The sequence below is a fragment of the Stylophora pistillata genome, chromosome 7 (assembly GCF_964205215.1).
Source record: "Stylophora pistillata chromosome 7, jaStyPist1.2, whole genome shotgun sequence".
Classification (NCBI taxonomy): domain Eukaryota; kingdom Metazoa; phylum Cnidaria; class Anthozoa; order Scleractinia; family Pocilloporidae; genus Stylophora; species Stylophora pistillata.
In genome coordinates this window covers 1,087,869-1,107,455 of record NC_142525.1, presented here as the reverse complement: position 1 = coordinate 1,107,455, position 19,587 = coordinate 1,087,869, and the positions used below count along the sequence as shown (strand labels likewise).

General features: G+C 38.6%; 3 protein-coding genes across 5 annotated transcripts; 1 reads left to right on the top strand and 2 right to left on the bottom strand.

The window, feature by feature from the left end:
- Positions 1-37: 37 nt before the first annotated feature.
- LOC111328420 (uncharacterized) lies at positions 38-2,155 on the bottom strand. The gene is given in 1 exon segment (XM_022932844.2): positions 38-2,155. A coding segment is annotated over 1 exon segment (1,845 nt). The 5' UTR covers positions 2,017-2,155; the 3' UTR covers positions 38-171.
- Positions 2,156-3,238: 1,083 nt separating this feature from the next.
- On the bottom strand, positions 3,239-5,423 carry LOC111328487 (alpha-1A adrenergic receptor-like). The gene has a single exon (XM_022932928.2). It carries the CDS (start codon positions 4,662-4,664, stop codon positions 3,732-3,734), a length of 933 nt encoding a protein of 310 aa, XP_022788663.2. The 5' UTR covers positions 4,665-5,423; the 3' UTR covers positions 3,239-3,731.
- A 1,235-nt stretch (positions 5,424-6,658) lies between these two features.
- Positions 6,659-18,517, top strand: LOC111328466 (glycine receptor subunit alpha-4). Of its 3 annotated transcripts, XM_088726797.1 has the most exons (12): positions 6,668-6,773; positions 6,866-6,978; positions 9,417-9,513; positions 11,169-11,282; positions 12,612-12,754; positions 13,162-13,232; positions 13,658-13,878; positions 14,247-14,329; positions 14,656-14,799; positions 15,050-15,153; positions 17,499-17,759; positions 18,137-18,517. In XM_088726797.1, the coding sequence occupies exons 3-12, from the start codon at positions 9,503-9,505 to the stop codon at positions 18,515-18,517; spliced, it is 1,533 nt and encodes a 510-aa protein (XP_088582923.1). In that variant the 5' UTR covers positions 6,668-6,773; positions 6,866-6,978; positions 9,417-9,502. The 3 variants fall into 3 exon arrangements, with proteins under 3 accessions (XP_022788639.2, XP_088582923.1, XP_088582924.1); XM_022932904.2 differs by lacking the exon at positions 6,866-6,978 and having other exon boundaries at positions 6,659-6,773; XM_088726798.1 differs by lacking the exons at positions 6,668-6,773; positions 6,866-6,978 and adding an exon at positions 10,184-10,420 and having other exon boundaries at positions 9,321-9,513.
- Positions 18,518-19,587: the final 1,070 nt, after the last annotated feature.

The following is a 19,587-nucleotide window of genomic DNA, read 5'->3' as shown; positions in this document are numbered from 1 at the left end:
TTTCCATACAAATGATTGAGCACCAGGCCTCACATTCAAAAAGAGGCCAAAGGTAATTCGTAAATGGCCTATTATTAATAGGACATGAAATTTAATGGAGCATCTAATAAAAAGTTAAGTATCTGTTTGCATTATGTTCAAATCAGTCTACTCAAATGTAATAGATTGTACCTAGTTTATCCAGCCATATGAAAAGAAACCATTATTTAGCCAAAATGCACACTCTTCCATGTGGTAACCATGGTTATCAAGAACCTTTATACCACTGTCTGTGAACAGAGCAGTACTTCCAGGGAACTCTTTCCAAGAAGCATCTTGAAAGGTAAATTCATTGTAAATAAATTTACCAAACTCTCTTCTAAGGTCCCTCATGAAGCTGTGGTCTCAGGGTGATGGAGTGTAACGAAATGCAGGAGGGAAACCAAACAGTGTGATAAGATCCCACATGTGAAATGCAAATGTTGCTGGAAATCCAACCACATTCATCGGAAATGATGGAGCATTTGTAACCACATATCTGTAAACTGGGCTCTTGAAACCTTGAGATGCATTCAAGGCCAACACATCATTTGGGCAAGAAACTCGTATATCAGAGGCCAGGGACGAATAAGTAAACTGAGGAGACAGAGTTCCCTCACTGGGCTCACTTTTGTTATACATGGCAAGTACCAAGCTGACATTCTTTCCAATAAAAGGAGCCAATTTTTGCTTCATATAAACACTGTAGTCTTCCCAAGTAGAATTGGAAAAATCCTTCACTGGTTTAATATTTACCTCTTGTGCTGTTGTCCCAATAATTAAAGGGACATCATTTGCTTCCCCTTCTACCATGGCAAGAAGAGGAGGCTTGGGAACCACAACATTGTCAACAACGGCAACTGCCCCACAGAACACATTTTTCTGTGGCAGATCCATAAAATCAGCCATGCGCCAGTATGGGTATACATCCCATGGGATGGCAGCTTCCAGCTTCTCAGTAGTTAGCTGGTACAAACAGTCTCTTTCAGCTGCTGAGCTGTTTCTCACACAATCACAATTTTTGATGAAAATTTTGTTGTCATCTGCAGCATCTTCCCATGATTTGTTATAAACAGCTGAGGCACTCATGATAATTGCTCGATGGAATAGCCCAGCTGCACCAGGGGAGGCAAGCAAAGCCAGTTCAGATGTACCACCAGAGCTTTGTCCAATCAGAGTAACAGATTTTGGATCACCACCAAATTTATGGATGTTAGCTTTCACCCATTTTAAGGCTAATACCTGGTCCATGAAGCCATAGTTCCCTGAACTCTTGCTTGATGATGCCTCTGCTAAGGAGTTTAAAGCAAGAAAACCAAACACATTTAATCTGTAATTGAAAGAAACTCCAACAATCTTCATTTTTGAAACCATTTCCGGTGAAGGGTGAAGTCCATTCCAATCCCCAGAAGAATACATCAAAAATCCACCATGAATGTAAACTAAAACAGGGAGAAGTTTTTCAGTTGATCTGTGCTTTGGTGTCCATACATTTAAAAACAAGCAATCCTCACTGCCTATGACTTTTGTTGGATCTGGAGTGTGCAACACATCTTGCTGTGCACACCAACTTCCAAATTCACTAGCATCCAGAGTTCCATTCCAGCATTTGTTTATATCATCGTCACACGAGACCGGAGCTCTCCAGCGTAAATTTCCAACGGGCGATTTTGCATAAGGAATTCCTTTAAACACAACCGCATCACCCTCAAACTTACCGCGGATGACACCCGCTTTGATTGTCACTGTAATATGTTGGGTCTCCTCTAGCACGATTTGTTGGTATTCCTTGACTTTTCGAGAGAAATAATAATACAGAAGGCCTGACAGAATAGCAACAAATGCAGCGGCAGTTAATACAAAGGCAATTCTCTTTTTTGTTCTTTGCTTCAATAAACACGATTTAGAACTGCCTCGAATGCTGTGTTGTCCTTCACTTTCGAACTCCAGTTCTTCTCGAATCGGAAGGAAAGGTGTTGATTCCCGAGATCTTCCCATTTCTGTGAGAAATTTCCAAACAAACTTTCTGTTCCACTGCACTTACAAGCCGTTAAAATCGCTTTTGGCGCACAATGTAGACCGTATCCTCCAATAACTTAACGCAATACAAAACATAGGTATCACAAGGTATCATATTAACCTGCCTATACAAAACATTCACCGAAATACTTCGATCAGAAAACAAAGTAAAAACCTGTACCAAAGAGCCGGTAAGTCACGTGAGGGGTAAATGATTACTGTTAGCGAGTGGGTTAGTAACGCCAGATACGGTATTGCGTGACATACAAACCCTCCCCGTCAAAAGCTTCCAGCTTGCATGTAGCCCCCTATTCTTTCATCACCTCCAACACCGAAAAAAGACAAAACAAAACGAGACAAAAAAGAAAAATAAAAGAAAGGAAAAAAAAAGAAAACAGAAGAACGAGAGAATTAAAACAAAGGTGGTCAGTATTTGAAATTTTCAGTTACCTGATTTTATCAACTGAGCTATTAACGTAAATAATTGGCCACCGTAAAGAATTTATAACGCTGATGTTTGGGACGTTAGCCTTTCTTCAATCGTCAAAGCATGGGTGGAAGGGTTTAACTCTCGAAACTTCAGCCTCAGAAACTCTTAACGGTGGCCTATATATATTATTTAACTCAACTGATAAAACCAAGTTAACTTATAAAATCCCCGGTCCCACCTACGTAAACCCACAGTTTCTTTAAACATACCCTCTTTCACTCATTTGTTATATAAGCTTCTATTTTAAATAATGTCATAGGTCTTCAACCAAAATGATGCATAATGCATGCGATTTTCCTTAAAGCTGACTTACAGTTCAGAATTCAGAAAAAAAATTTGCTTACTTTGTGCTTCTTAACAGACCCACTCCTTTTCCAAAAAGGTCCCCCCCCACCCCCCTCGCTAATAAGGACTCACCTGATATCCTTGAAAATCGACAAGCCTTGGGGACTTATGTAAATGTCGACGGGAATACAATGTTACTGTTTTCAGCTCTTAAATATCGAAACACAATCTCTCCATTCCCAACCATTTGTTCACGGTCGTCCTTTAGAGGAAAACTTTCCCGAGACTCTTAGTGAGCAGTACTGTAATAACTTTTATCCTTATTTCATCTATTTCATCTGATTACATTTTAAGTGATTTACTCAGCGCAGCGTAAGTCCTGATTGATCAAACTGGGATCGTAAATTTCATTACATAGCAAATGAGACGAGGAATTTCGCCAGTGTCATTCAAATGTATTGCGCATGCTCAACCAAACTAAATAAGGAGTCACAGTGACCTCGCAGATTAATATTCTCAAAGAATATTTCATTATTTGATGATAAAACTGGAGTCATCAGACTCGAAGCTAAAAAAGAAAAAAAGCTTGTATTTGTTACATATGAAGCTGTGTAGTCTGTGATTTGAATTTTTTTTACAAATGTGGAAGTGAAGGAATTTGGGTGGACGCCTTATCTCGTCCGAGTCCCCTCTCGTGCATTCTTCTCAGGAGAGGAAAAGGCTGCAAGCAATTTCTATTTTATTTTGTTTAGGCATGGTACATCACATTTCCAATCACGTGGTGGGCAGTTACATAACTTTATTGGAACATGAGTTTACACAAGGAGTGGGTTCCAATTCCACGGGGCTGACTTCAACCCCAACATGGCCGCCATGCAATTGTTCTGGTAACCAGCATGGCCTTTGTGACTTCATGTAATCATGACATTCGCAGGAGAGACCGAAGGGTCCGTTTCGAGTTCTCCCTGAAGTCTTTGCTACTAAAGAAATAAATTACAGGATTTACTGCCGAGTTTGTTAACCCGAGCGTGACTGCCCAAATATAGAAAGAGTTCACTTTCTGCTCCGGGTCACTGACGAGAACATACCCGTATGGAACCCAACTGAGTGTAAATACACCAATCACAACAGCGACTGTCCTTGCCGCACGCTTTTCGGATTCTCGCCGTTTTTTCACCGTTGCGTTCCTGTCCACAAAAACACGATCTTTACTGGAGGGAGTCGCGCGCTTTTTGTCCTCATTTTCGTGCGGCCGGAAGGTTGCTATCATGCGATGAGACACCTTAAAATGAGCCTTAGCTCGCAGCAGAAGTATTCCATAACTGCTCAATATAACCCCGTAACAACCTGCCAGTCCTATAAGAATTAATATCGAGGAGAGCTTAGTGCTCTTTCTCGCAACTTGACCAGTGATTCCTAAGACGCAAGGAATTCCCCATGTCACAAGTTGAATGAAAAGCATCTTTCTCCTCGTTAATATCTGTCTTTTGCTCAATGGCCTGGAGATGGCTAACAAGCGTTCAACGCTCATGAAAGCGAGATTCATAAGAGAAGCACCACACGTTATATACGCTGCTAAACGAAACGCATCTCGAAGGATGACTTGGCAGACACCTGTCATACGACTCACAATTAGAATGGCTTCCATGGGTTGGACAATAAGGTTAACGAGGAGATCAGCAACAGAGAGGCTGCAAATAAAATAGCACCACGTTTTATGAAGTCGAAAGCTTGAATACACAGTAAAGCAGACCAAGATGTTACCGAAACCTCCAAACAAGGCAGAGAGAACATTTACACTGAACGCAGAAACTCCATCCAGTGAGCGTATTGTGCAACTTGAGTTGAACATTGTTACTGCGATTCAACTTCGTTAAAAGTCTGTGACACTTGTCCTCTTAACATTCAAGGCTTTTCTTCACTTCAAGTTATCATTTCAGCTCCGTTGTGAAAATGTTCTCGATTCGAAAAGGACCAAGCCATTAGCAACGTAAATTACATCTCATCTTAATGTAAAATGAAAACTTTCACATTTAGCAAGCCCGTGAGCTAGCAAATAATGATGTACACAAAAATAGATGAAATGTCAAGATGGCGGAGGGGTATTTGTATATGGAAATTAGTTTAAGAGGATTTCAGTTGTCAGTTTAAATAATTCCCGAGCTTGATAATGAAGGCATTTTTTAACTGCTAAATTACGCCAACAGGTACACGGTGTTCTCAGCGTTCACATGAACTTATAATGTAGTTTTCATTTTATTAATTGAGAATCATAAATTTCATTGTGATCTTAAAAATTATAAAAATTCAGGATGTCTAAAAGGAAACAGATTCGATTTCTTTGTAAATATTAATCTTCCCAGCGACAAATATTACTGCTTCAGGAAAGGAGCATATTTATTTAAGCTAATCGTCAGAAGCAAATTTAAGATTGTTTTAATGGTAAAAATGCGACTCTGTCAAATCGTCACATGATTCTTTCATAGTTTGGATCTCATTATTCGCTTAGCAATTGTCTCAAATTTTCATAATAACTATACCAGAAACAGGCTTTTACAATATTCACAGCAAATCAAGTAAATTCTTTTCATAATAACTATACCAGAAACAGGCTTTTACAATATTCACAGCAAATCAAGTAAATTCCTTTCATAATAACTATACCAGAAACAGGCTTTTACAATATTCACAGCAAATCAAGTAAATTCTTTTAGTAGCAGATATAAAATAATATAATTCAATTTTTTAAAATATTTTTTCAAAACTTTTTTTATATTATTCAAAATATTTGAATATGTATATCATTGCTCTAAATATAACTTACCGCCCTTTTGTCCAATTAATAAAAAACTACAAACAATCTACAATTTTGTGGCTTGAAACTTGATGGTGCAATCATTTAGATATGAAACTCTCCGCTAACTTGAATCCTGTTGTGATCTATAAAATGTTTTGTCGAGTACTCGGATAAAATCGCTTGAAATACATTGTTTGTATTAAAACGGAAACCGAAAATTGTCGTCAAATTGATTGAAAATAGTGTCGGAACAATTGTTTCAGTCAAAGTAATTCACATTAGTGGTACAGAAGAATTGTTAGTGCGTTCCAGTTCCAAAGCGCTGATTGTGGTGACAGGGGTGTGGATGGATGGCCTGAAGAATTCTCTTTTGTAACCTATCTTCAAAGCGATTGTCCGTAAAATATCAGACCAGGTCAGACAAGCAGATCCACCGAATTTGGCTCAAGTTTTGCATATAGACTTGGATAAGGGTTCTGATCACGACATAGATTCTTTAAGATTAGAATTTATTTTGCGCGGGAAATTATTGCTCACGGCCATTTGGCATTTGACTATCGCCCTTAATAGCCGACATGACGTCATGATTAAATATTACATGCATCATACGTATTACATTGAATGTCAGCCGGATTTTTTTATGACGTCACGACGTTGACGTTTACACAGATAAATAATTTACAAAATGAATATTACATAATAGAGATTCATGACCAATTTGAAACTGTAGAGCTGGCCAAAATTGTAAATTTTATACTAAGTCAAAAAAGGAAACCTGATGTGTCGTTGGCGTATACAGCTGATTCGAAGTGATATCGAAAAATTGGTGATTGAAATTGATAGTATTTATAGCCGTCAATCAAAGTTTTCTAAGGATACATGGTGATCCCGGAATATAGTCATTAGTATTTCCTATTACTTCTCACTTCTCGTGATTAATAGGGTCGCCTTAACTCGGCCAGAAACCAATAACGATCGCCACTAACGGCACGTGTTCTCTGCTAAGACAATACCAATGAAAAATATTTGCATTTTCATTGCTGATCGATATGAGATACAAAAGTTCTAACATAAATAGCTCCACTGGAAATCGAACATCAAACGAAGCGAAAACATGGATTTGTGGACCTGAAATGAGAAATTCTGTCATCCCTACTTTATCAGGTACTGGAACTGGAGTCAGTTGTAATTTGTACTATCTGAAAAACTGCCCAACAAGATTTGACAAGCTGCCTAACAAGATTTGCTTTTTCCAGTTTTGAATAAGTCTTGACTTGATAAGTCCCGGGACAAAAGAAATCTTGCCTGTGTTTCGAGTTTGACTCAGTTGTCGCACTGTGAAAACGTTGAAAAGTTGCCATCTTAACAGGTAAATTATCGATGTTTTCTTTTTACCTAATATAATGTACCTCGAAAGCGATTGGCAAACTTTCTCGCCTAATGCATCCATAGGTGATTCTGTTTCGCGATTTAGCTAGGCGTCTACACCTTTGATTCAGCGAAACTGATTTTGTTTTCGAATTCAGATCCCTCTCCCGAAAACAACAATTTAGATTTAGCTCAGTTAGAAAAGGTCTCTTTTTTTCTCAAACCGTTTTCATTCAAGTTGTGTATCTGTACGATATATATCAATCTTTTTTGTTAATTTAATTTTTAGATCTAGCTCCTAACAACATCCACATTCGGTCAACCCGCTCGAAAATCTTTGATTGCTTCATATTTTGCAAAGCTCCTTCGCAACATTTTCAGTCACTTACTCATTTGTACATTTTTTTTTCGCCGAAGTATTCCTCTAACAAGCTAACGGCTGAGATCGAAGCACATCATCTAGAAAGTGTTATATAAGTGCTTCAAGTATGATGTGTGAATAAAATTTATGTTGCAGTTAAGTTATTGTCTTTTCGCAGCCACGCGAGGAAAAGCCACAATGATATCTTGCCATCATTCTATTGACTGTGGAGACAGAATTATATTCTTAGAGTTTCTTGACTACTGCGTTAGATCTGGAAGGGCAACAAAAAAAAGCCATTCTGTTTTATATTGATGTTCATAATTTTGATGCCTTTTTGATGGCCGTAAAGCACATTAAAAATTAATATGTACAACGTTATGGATAAATTTAAATGCAATTTGAATAAAATCCTAATTATTTAATTCATATATCTGTTCTTATAAACCATTGACCTGGAAGAGAGAAGTTTTTATTTTGTTGACGGATCGAAAAGGATATCACAAGTCTAATGCGTTTTCACCATAGCCGTACTTCTTGTTTTTAATCAAATTTGAGACACATACAAATCAGTTTTGCTTATTTGACCAATGAGGACATCGAAAAACGGCACCTTTGTTCCCCAAGCGCATGTTTGGCGCCCTTCCCTACACTCGAAATATGATTGGCTGTTCTTACGTCCACATCGACTCATTTTGATTGGTTAGAATTGTTGGCTACAGTTTTGGCTTTACAGTAACTTACACTTTAAGTCTTTTCCAAAGAAATCTTGCTAAATATTGCGACCATATTTTTGAGAACAGAACAAATTGAATCAATAAAGTATGTATTGTTTTTTCCTATGAGTTAACAATTACCGAGTTACGCATCGCTTGGCACACATCTTCACCGTAAACACGAAGGCGCGCTATAAAAGGAGCCTTCGGTCCCAATGGACCATTTGTCAATCAACCGTCGTGTGATGTAGAACTCTTAGAGTCAAGTCAGCTTGAGCTACAGCTACTCCAAAGCAGTGAAAAGCGGGCGCATTCCTCAAAATTGTTCTATGTCTTCATCACAATACAAGAATTTTTGAGATTTGTATTTCCTTTCTCCAATGGAAACTGTCTTTATTTGTGGCGGTAAATTTGAGATCGATGTGGGTGGTTCGCACGTTACCTCATGCCACTATGCTGGTGGAAGTAAACAATAGATATCTCATTAGCTCTTTTTGTTCGTCTAGCAGCATTTGAATTTGACCCGCACACGTCAACGTTGAGTGACAAATGAGCCTAGGTCTTCCCATGGAAGACTTCCTCATATAGCGCGCCTTCGTGTTTAAAGAGAAATGATTCTGGGGAAGCGAATAAGAATAAAAACGGTTTTTAGGAGAAAAAAAGAAGTTAAAAAAGATGAAGAGTGGAATTTTCTCAACTGGAATTTTATTCAAGGACTCCTGGAGATTCAACTCCACCTTGAAGGATGTGTTATTCATTTAAAAAAGAGATTCGTTTAAGCGGCACAAGGAATATTGAGTAAGAACCTTGATGCCGATGTCAGCTATATCGTTGATGTTAAATTGTTAAATCATAATTTTTAATGCTATATCAATATGTGAAATTTAAATGTGGCAACAATTCCCGAAAACGAAATATATTTCAATTTATGCGTGATGTACACTTGAAATGGTTTGGTTCACCGCTACAGGTACCGCAAGTTTTTCAAAAATAATAACATTAACAACTTAATATGGCGAAAATTGAACTGGTGTGATAAAGCCATTACATAACCCATTTTAAAGAAAATGTTCTTGTGTAAGCTTAGGTAAATATCGCAGAGCGAAATGGATGAAAGAAGGCAAGATACATGGATTGAATATAAGCGGTGAAAATTCGACAGATCCGAGTTTTTTCTTTTGGCCAGAGAACCCGTCAGAATCAGAAATTTTGTTATTTATTATTTACTAAACAGTCTCTTAAGATCATGACTAATTAAGTGATGGGCATAATTCAATTATGTGAGTGAAATGTCACCGTAAGTGTTGCCATTTGCACTTTCCCTCTGAATTTATTTTCTTTGTTAATGTTCCTCCATTCTAGGGAAGAATGACGCATTTAAATCTACAAGAAAAGTACTTGACCAACATGAAGGAACTTCGGATAAAACTATATAGCCCTTCACCAAAATGCGCACACGGTAAGCTTCAGTTTACGCTTCTTTATACTAGTGCCGGAACAAACGTAGGACAAACAAACGACAATGCGCAAATCAAATTACGGGTGGAAATAAAAGTGCCGTAGACTGCGACGTAACAATTTGATTCAGCCGTGATTGTCGACGCACTTTCATCAATTTTGAAATTATTATTTTTGTCATGGCCACCTTTCGGCTCGCCACCGATTGATTTATATGAAGATCGTTCTTGAAACAAAAGTACACCCGGTAATCACAGAAGTTCAAACTCAAATAGTTCATCATGTTACCTGGATTCAACAAACACCCCCTCTAAGGAGAAGTGGACATCGAAAAAGAAAAAAGCGCTTTGGTTACCGTGACAATTTGTATGAATTTGAGAGCGTAACGAGAGATTTGAGACCCAATATCAACCGATTACAATTTTAAAGATGACACAATTTACTCTGCAATATTTTATTCCTGAAATGGTCAGATTCGAAATTTGGTTGATTATCTACTTTAGAGCTCTGTTCTAAGTATAACAATGAATTAGTCCGTTTCTGCCATTTTATAAACCTGTTATTTAGGTAGGCAACCTGTAATAGGTGGGTTCTAGCAAGAATCCTGCGGCGTCAGCTTAGTACAGGCTTCACTGTTAATGGGTCTCTGGCAACTTTGTCTCTTTCTTAAGCTTTAAGATAAGAGAATACTGAGTTGAACCACCTAGTTCTTAACTGCCGGTGGGTTGTAGATTGCAATTGTGAGGCGTGAGTAGTCCAGTGGTCAGTGCGCTGGACTCTGGGTTAAACGGCCCGGGTTCAAGTCCTGGCTGGGGCTTAACGTTGAGTCCTTAAGCAAGACACTTCACTCACATTGTTTCGTCTTCTCGGATAGGACGTAAAGCCGGAGGTCCCGTCTCTTAAAAAGGGTAAGGGTTAAGAGACGTTAATTTCCCACGCACGAGATTACTGTGTGCTGGATGTCCTCCCCTGGGGTGGGTTGGGTGGGAAAACAGCAGGTCCACATCAGCTTATACAGTTGCCAATAAATTCAACCTGCTTGAACAAATAAACATGTTGATGATGATGATGACGACAGAATAAAGGCTGATTGTTTCTAAAGAAACTGTTTGAGGCTGCGTCGGTGGGGGATAACGAAAGAATTTGGATATATCAACAAAGTTGAAATAGTAAATTGGCCACCGTAACGATTACAAAAGCTGACGTTTCGAGCGTTAGCTCTTCGTCGGAGCGAATAGAGGAATTGTGGGTTGTGTGTGCTTTTAAAGGCAGAAAATGGAGCTACGTTATTGGTGGGAACATGGCAACGAGAACAAATCGTGTTTTTCTCGTTGCCATGTTCCCACCAATAACGTAGCTCCATTTTCTGCCTTTAAAAGCACACACAACCCACAATTCCTCTATTCGCTCCGACGAAGGGCTAACGCTCGAAACGTCAGCTTTTGTAATCGTTACGGTGGCCAATTTACCATTTGAACTTTGTTGATATATCCAAATTATGTAGATTACAACAGTTGTCATCTTGAAAAAAAGTTAAAGTTACTTTTATGCTTCAGTTCAAACTGAGCACTTATGTTTTTTCTAACAATGCTCACCCTTACACATTGTTTAACTGTTTTTTTCTGTGGTTTACCTTCACGTTTTATATCATTTCAGCTCATTAACGAGGTTCATGGCAGTTTTTACGAGTCTGAATGAAGTAGCCAGCAGTGTTGTTTTCCTTTTGGCATTTCGCTTCCTGTGGATGACAAATGCCGAGACAATAGCGAAGTAAAGTACTCCTTTTTTCTAGACTGATTAATTCAATTATTGTCAAAAATATTCCTTGCCATTGATAGTGCCATTGTCCCTCTAAAGAGATAGTTTATTCCCTCCTCCCCTTGCCCCCTCCCCCCGGCATCATCGTCGTGTTAGTTTCCCCGGTACCCATTTGTTCCCCAGGCAACCTTATTCCCATGGTCTCTTATTTTCGCGCCGCCTGAAGCGAGAGAGGGGTGGAAAGAAGAGAGACGCTGGGAACGAGGTTGGAGACCTGTTGAACACACCATTAGGAACCTAACTGAGGCTCGACCCAGATCCTCTCACCAAAGTTCTGAGTAACCAAAACGAGAGATTTTATAAACATTCGAAGATGCGCCTCTACAACTCGTATGTAATGTCTTATTTCACTTACTGTTCTGCGATTTGGCATAATTGCAATGAGTCTGAAAAGCAGAAGCTGGAAAGGCTTAATGCCAGAGAGCTCTAAAGTGTGTCTGCAACAAATGGGTGCCCCTTTATGGTGATAACTACGGCTTAACTTTGTCCAATCGTCGTCTACAGGACATTGCCATATTAATTTTTAAAGCTGTAAATGGTATGTTACCTGGATATATAAGTGACTTGTTCGTCGTACGTAATAATAAGAAGCGCTTGAGAGGCACCAACAAGCTTGTTGTCCTATATAAGAAAAGATAAACTTCGGCTTAAAATCTACAACTTTTATTGGTGCCAAAGTGTGGAACTCTTTACCGGATGAATTACGTTCAATGGCAACCCTTAAGGAATTTAAGAATGCTATTAGAGAGTTAAATTTGTAATGTAATGATCTTAAGATTTTTAGAATGTTAGTTATTAATTGATTTTTATATATATATATAGATATATTTTTATACTTTGCTCGGCATATTAGCATTTAGTATAATTTCAGAGCTGAGCAAAGAGTTTCCAGTAATCTGATTGGTCGAACAGTTCCTTATATGACGCTATATAAACCGCTCCACGCGGTTTATATAAAATGTTACAATAAAATGTTAATAAATGTCACTAAAATGTTATGATTTTAGAAATTTCTCTGTTGCTCAGCTCTGAAATTACACTAAAACAATTATTCGCCTCAGGTTTGGTAAATATTGTCGAATAATCCCCTCGACTTCGTCTCGGGGATTATTCGACGATATTCACCTCGCCTTCGGCGAATAATTGTTAAGTATTGCTAGGGGCCTAATCAGCCTCAAACAACCCGAGTTGAAATAAAGTTACCTACCTACTAGTAGGATTAACACGTATTTAATTGAATTTTTTCATCTGTGTTTTTTTTTTTTTTGTCTGGTACTCCAGGACACCAGAATATTGCTTCCGCCGCGATCAAGGGCATCCACAATACTTCAAGAATGAATCATGGCACACGACTAACCTTGGAGAGCTTCTTCAGCAAATGTTGCAGTGCTACGATTCACGTGTGAGAGTTGAGCACGGAGGAAGTAAGTAGCGCTGATGAGGCAAATGTCACAGGTCTAGTTTTGGGACCAACCAATCCTTTTCCTCTGATATGACATGGCACAACGATATGTGGGAACTATAATTTTGTACCCAGGTCTCACGCGTGTCCTTATAAAGTGAGAGATCTGGGTACGAGATGTAAACCGCGATTATGAGTGGCATTACTGGCATGCAATGCAACGAGAGGATAGCAAACTGTGTCAGTTTTATAAGCAAGACAACTATGCTAATAAAAGGCTATCCTACAATCTCAGGAAATTTTCTGGGGGGGGAGGGGCCACGAAGTTTCACTCACAAGTGACGTAATGGGTCTCTCTGTAGAAAGCTACACCAGACCCCCCTCTCCTTTTTTGTATCGTCAAAACTATGTTGATGTGTTTTGCTATAGGAGGGAATCCTACAGAAGTCCAAGTCAGTATGTACATTTTGTCCATTGGGAATTTTCAAGTTCGTGATATGGTAAGAGGAGAAACACGGTAAAGTTTTGAAAATCGAAGAACATCAGGCGATAAAGCTTTCTAAAATTCCATATCTGGCTTAAAATCTGCCAAATTTCTTTTAACAAATATTTTGTTTTGACAGAGTGTTTGTGTTTTAAAGGACCACTTTCAAACTTTAAGCGAAATGTCGTTTTAGGATTTATTATATTAATTTTCAATTATGGATTCGCGCATCGAATATGTCGATTTGAACTGACTTTAGTATATTATAAGAGTGTTTTTCAGTTCAAAGAATTCTGGAATTTTTAACTTTGGAGACTACGTGGGTAGTCTCGCGAGCGGTCTAATTTTTCCCTTACGTATCTCACCCTCCCGACCCACAGTTTACACAGACAGAAAACGATCGCCATCGTAACATCAAAATGTTTTCTTCTAATGTTTTAGGATTTCCAATTGTCGTTTTACTTCAGACAGCAATGGCAGGATTCCCGGTTGGCTTATAAGAACCATTTCCATGAAGAAAAAATCACTTTGGGAGGAGCAATCCTGGAACAGCTTTGGCTTCCCCAGACCTATTTTGTCAACAAGAAGGGAGCCAGTGCGAGTACAGATGCCAATTTTTTTGTACGGATTTTTCCTGATGGATCAGTACTTGTGATCACCAAGTAAGCGGAGAAAACATTTTGTGTGAAGTAATAAGTATTGTATTGGTTTTGTTCTATTTCTCTCTGAGATTGTTTGGAAAAAATTGCGCTAATTCAAATTTACTTGTTCATTGGTATTTTCGAGCGATTAAGGCCATTTTGTTTAATCATGATTACGTTGAGCTCTGATTGGTGGTGCAATAAATATGGAAATTACTGCACAACAGATGAACCCGTTGATCCCAATGGACCTACCGATCCCTTCCGAAAATTGCCGACGTTTGTGGTTCATTGACGAGAATGCTCCGAGTCCTTTTTACACAAGATTTCCCCAACATTTGAAGGGTGAATATGCTCCAAACCGTTTTTTAACTTGTTCTTATCATTAGAAATACGCTCACGATGGACTGCTACATGGATTTAAGAAACTTTCCGTTTGATGTCCAGAAGTGCAACTTAACTTTAGAGAGCTGTAAGTTTACAATCCATATCTTTATATGCTAAGACCAATTCTTATTCCCGATCTCATTAGAGCATCGGTGTTGCTTTACTTCGTTCTGTGATTAGTCCAGAAAACTCATGCTACTCTCTCAACCAATGAGATTAAAATATAAAACCAATCATGACTTGGTCGCCTGTGTTTTCCCGTGCTTTAGGCAGTTGTTTACCTTGGATTCTTATTGGCTCTTGAGCGTATCTTCCTTCCTTCTAATTGGCAGTCGTGATGACCCCAATCAATCGAAAAGCGTTATTCCTATACTGTACTTATCAATTTCTATTCATTCATTATCTCAAAAGTTGGATTCACCACTAAAGATGTGGTTTATAAGTGGGTTTCGTTGGACAGCAGTGAAGCAGTGGAAAAAGATCCAGGACTTACTACATCAGAGTTTGATATTGGTCCTATAAGAATATTCGAATCCGCTACGATGTATAAAACAGGTAAGACATTGTCAAAGGCAGTCGATTTCTATTAACTGACTTCTGTTATCAGTCTACTGTGTACGTAAAAGAAAGTTTCCTCTAAGGTTATGTGACAGATATTCTCTTAGTCTCTTTACATATGCACGAAACATACACAAAATATATACAAGGTATGCACAGGATCATAAAGTGCCAGCAACGAATGAAAAGCTCAATTGTATTTTTTAAGATTTCTTTTCTATAATTCAGAATGCTGTGTTTGTCTTAGGGCTGTTTTCTGGTCTAAAAATGGAATTGAATTTTCAACGAAGATCTATGTATTACCTTATTCAAATCTACTTGCCGAGCGCGATGATCGTGGTTCTCTCATGGGTGAGTAATGCTATTAACGTTAAACTTTCAATGTCACTGACATGAACCTCGACCCCCTCCTCTCCAAATTATTCTGGCTTTCGTCTCGTCCTGAGCGACAAAAGGATATGGAGAAGGGGGGAGGGGTGACATTGACAAGAGGGCGGTGTTGGTACCTCTTTTTCTGAGGGTGGGGAGGGATGGGGGATGAAGATGAGCAAGACTGGTACATAGATAGCTTATGATTCACGCGGTATTCCCGATGATCACCACAGAACCTTTACCGAATGAAGCCAAAATTTCCCATCAAAAATTATCATCATGAGAAAAATATTGATTCCGACAACGTGGCTTTAGTAGTAAATACCTAAGTCTCGAGTCAGCACTGCAAGACTTTACCTATTCACTTTATGTATTATAAATTGCTAGCTGAGACAATGCATGATGTAAATAATGATGTTATTCCTTCACTGAATTGAAGGATTTGTTCATCCCTACTGTTTCCTTACTCGGAACTGGTCAGCTCAGACGACCACCACAAATCGTATAATATTATCCAAACTTTAATGATTATTCGATATAAGAGAAATACATTTGTAATTCGAAATCAGAAAACGCAAATTTAGTTTTCATTTCATGGCAAAATTCAAGAAAACATGACTGGAAACTTACTTCTGTGGCGGGTCGTAAAAACAGGTTTCTCACTTCAGGTTAGCAGATTCGGGTAAGCGAACAGATACAAAAATCAACTTCTCTCACTTACTGATTCTTCTGAAAAACTGGTTTAAATCACAACAAGCTAACACTTTAAAATCATTGTGAGGAATTAATGTCAATCACGAGTTGTGTTAATTAGATTATATCTGTCATCATAGGCAACGCCTATTTACTAAACCAAACACCTACTGCAAAAATTCATTCATATAATACGCGATCTTCAGCCTCCAACAACTTTTACATTAAAAAATCCAAACTTGAAATTGAACGAAAATCGTTTTCAAGAGTCGGTGCAAAACTGTGGAATGAGATACCAAGTAAGCTCCGAACACCACCAAAATTCATCTTTAAAAGAAAAATTCGTACGATCTTGTTCAATATATTAAAATTAGAAGACTCCTATGAAGATTTAGAATCGATAATCCCTAAAGTTAATAAATACTCTTAGTAGCTATCACCTTTGTCTCGCCCACCTTACCTTATCCATTTTATCTTATGTATTCACTTAGAATGTATTCACTTAAATGTATTCACTTAAATGTATTCACTTAAATGTATTCACTTAAAAATTATGTATTTATGTCATTTTGTATTCACTTAATTATTGTGTTTTAATTGTGTGTATTTTCCTCTTCTTTTACTGATTATCCTGGCCCGCCTCGATTAGCACTGCTATCTGCGGAGCTAGGGGATTCAGGATTGATTGTTATTGTTATTGTTAAATAAACGTGTTTTAAATTTTTTTTAAAAAAAAAAAAAAAGCACTGCCAAAATGATTGGAAAAGGGTAATTCTAATCTGAATAATGTTGTTACCATTATTACCAGTATTGCGGCAGTTGTACACATCTGGATGCCAGGTTAAAAAAAAAAAACACTAAAGCTAAGCAGCGAACCATAGCTAGCTCTGTTTATAAATTTACAGAAAATATACTTTTTAAATATACTATTTGAAGTTGAAGTTCATTTATTTGTTTAAGCAGGTTGATTAATTTGGCAGCTGTAATAGCTGATGTGGACCTGCTGTCCTAACCCACCCATCCCACCCCAGGGGAGGACATCCATCACACAGTAATCTCGTGTGTGGGAAATTAACGTCTCCTGCCCCAACCCTGCAAGAGACGGGACCTCTATTTATTCGTCCCTATCCGAGAAGTCTAGAATATCTAACCATTTCTTGATGTTGTAGAAAGGTAGCAAATTCTTCTCAATTATTTTAAGACCTTGAGTGTTGGTCCAGCCGGGGCTCGAACCCTCGACCTCCCGCACCACAGTCCAGCGCTCTATCCATTGAGCTAACCGGGAGGCGGTTTTAAAATGTTACTATTGTTATTATCATTATTATTATTATTATCATTGTTTCTACCTTTTTGTGAATTTATTAAATTATTATGATTATATTTTAGGGCTAGTGTAATTTTATCTCTTTAACAATAAAGACGCATTTTTATTTTAGCATCGGCAATACTAATATTGATGATGATGAAAAGGATTAGATTGTAAATAGGATTTTAATTGAAATCGGAACTACTATTAGGTGGTTTTTTTATTTTTAACTTGTAAATAGTTAGTTGCTTTGTGTGTTAATAAAGTTTGATTATTATTAATTTTAAAAATTATTATTATCGTTATTACTATCATTATTATTCAGATCTCTTTCTGGATTGACAACCAGTCGATTCCCGCTAGAACGGCGCTTGGCATTACCACTGTGCTCGCCATGACAACACTGCTATTTGGTGTCCAGTCTTCTCTGCCGAGTGTACCGTACATAAAAGCTGTAGATCTGTTTATGATTGTTTCATTCGCTTCTGTCTTTGTTGCACTGGTGGAGTTTGCGGTTGTTAACTATACAAGTATGCGTGAGAAGGAACAAAAGGAATCAAGAACAACGAAAAATAAATATACTGTGGCAAGTCCTTATCTTCCATTCATGAGCATGAAATAGTATAGCATGATGAATAAAAACGGTACTTATAAAAGTCTTAATATCAAGAGCTCTCATTACGCGAAAGTGTAATACTTGTTCTCCCGCAAGTTACGTCATTTCCCGCTCTTTTCACCCGAGGCAGCACACCAGTTTTCCCGCGTTTTTTCCTGGCCGTAAGTTTCTGATGCACGTGATACCCGTTAAATAATTTCCCGTCATCTTTTGTGTTTCCCAGAGATGAAAGACCTCCGTGCAGTTTGTGAATGGTCACGCTCAATTTTTTTCAAAAATTGTTAAGCTTTACTTCTTTATTTTTTTTTCCGTTTCGAAAAATGACTGTACTTTTATCTCTACAACAGAACCCAGACGTTGTTATGCTAAACTTCCGCAATTTGTCTTACGAACGCGACGGGAAAGATGAACATCATATGCAAAATGGCGTCTCCCACGACGGTACTGTGAGTAATATTGAGAACAACAATGCTGACGTTCACAAAATAAATGAACCAATGAGCAACGGTACCATTGATGAACACGCCCCACGTGATCGCAAAGATTCATCGCGTGATCTGTCACATGTCCTAGAACCTTCTCACCGCTCGAAAAAATGTCGCTGGCGATGTAAAGTTACAGCCAATGGAATAGACGCTTGGTCACGTGTTCTCTTTCCTTTGGCTTACGGACTCTTTATAGTAGCTTACTGGATTATTTATTCAGCAAATACGGAGAAAAGTTCCTGAACGATATCTTTCAGTTGACAAAAAAATCTCTTATTTGTCGAGCTTCTCATGTCCTTACGCATATGCAGAGAGAACAGAACAGATTTCACCATGACCCTGACCCTGACCATGACCCTGACCATGACCCTGACCCTCATCATGACCCTGACCCTGACCCTGACCATGACCCTCACCATGATCCTGACCATGACCCTGACCATGACCCTGACCCTCATCATGACCCTGACCCTGACCCTGACCATGACCCTGACCCTCATCATGACCCTGACCCTGACCCTGACCCTGACCCTGACCATGACCCTGACCATGACCATGACCATGACCCTCACCATGATCCTGACCATGACCCTGACCCTGACCATGACCCTGACCCTCATCATGACCCTGACCATGACCCTGACCCTCATCATGACCCTGACCATGACCCTGACCATGACCCTGACCATGACCCTGACCATGACCATGACCATGACCATGACCCTCACCATGATCCTGACCATGACCCTGACCCTGACCATGACCCTGACCCTCATCATGACCCCGACCCTGACCATGACCATGACCCTGACCATGACCCTCACCATGATCCTGACCATGACCCTGACCATGACCCTGACCATGACCCAAAAATAGCTTTGAAGTACGAGATTTTAGGTAAACTGAAAAAGGGATATCTTTCTCGCCAATTATTCTTCGACTCTCACTCATTCAAGGCACAGTACTTAGAAAAATTTAAATTATATTTGAATTTTCCCAAACATTCCAAGGTGATAGTCTCCCTGACAAATGGGACATGTAAATATACTTATTGTACGTGCACGACGCATTTTAAAAGTCGTTCTGAAAACTTTCTGTTCTTGGAATTTGCCATGTTTTTGTTGTGTGAATCTTGAAAGTTTTGGAAAATGATCTTGACATTCGAACAGCAAAAAAATTCCATAGACGTTAGTCGATATGTTTTTTTTTTAAGGGTAAAATGGAATTGACTAAATTTGTCTTCGTTCTAAACGACGTCACCAAATGTTCTTCTGATAAAATTATATTCATTAGCATTTACGTTTATGAAATTC

Excerpts from the sequence above, each read along its gene's own strand:
- LOC111328487 (XM_022932928.2), bottom strand. The coding sequence starts at position 4,664 with ATGTTCAACTCAAGTTGCACAATACGCTCACTGGATGGAGTTTCTGCG.
- LOC111328466 (XM_022932904.2), top strand. Across the intron at positions 14,330-14,655 it reads CAACTTAACTTTAGAGAGCT|TTGGATTCACCACTAAAGAT; the intron begins GTAAGTTTACAA and ends TTATCTCAAAAG. Across the intron at positions 14,800-15,049 it reads CGCTACGATGTATAAAACAG|GGCTGTTTTCTGGTCTAAAA; the intron begins GTAAGACATTGT and ends TGTTTGTCTTAG.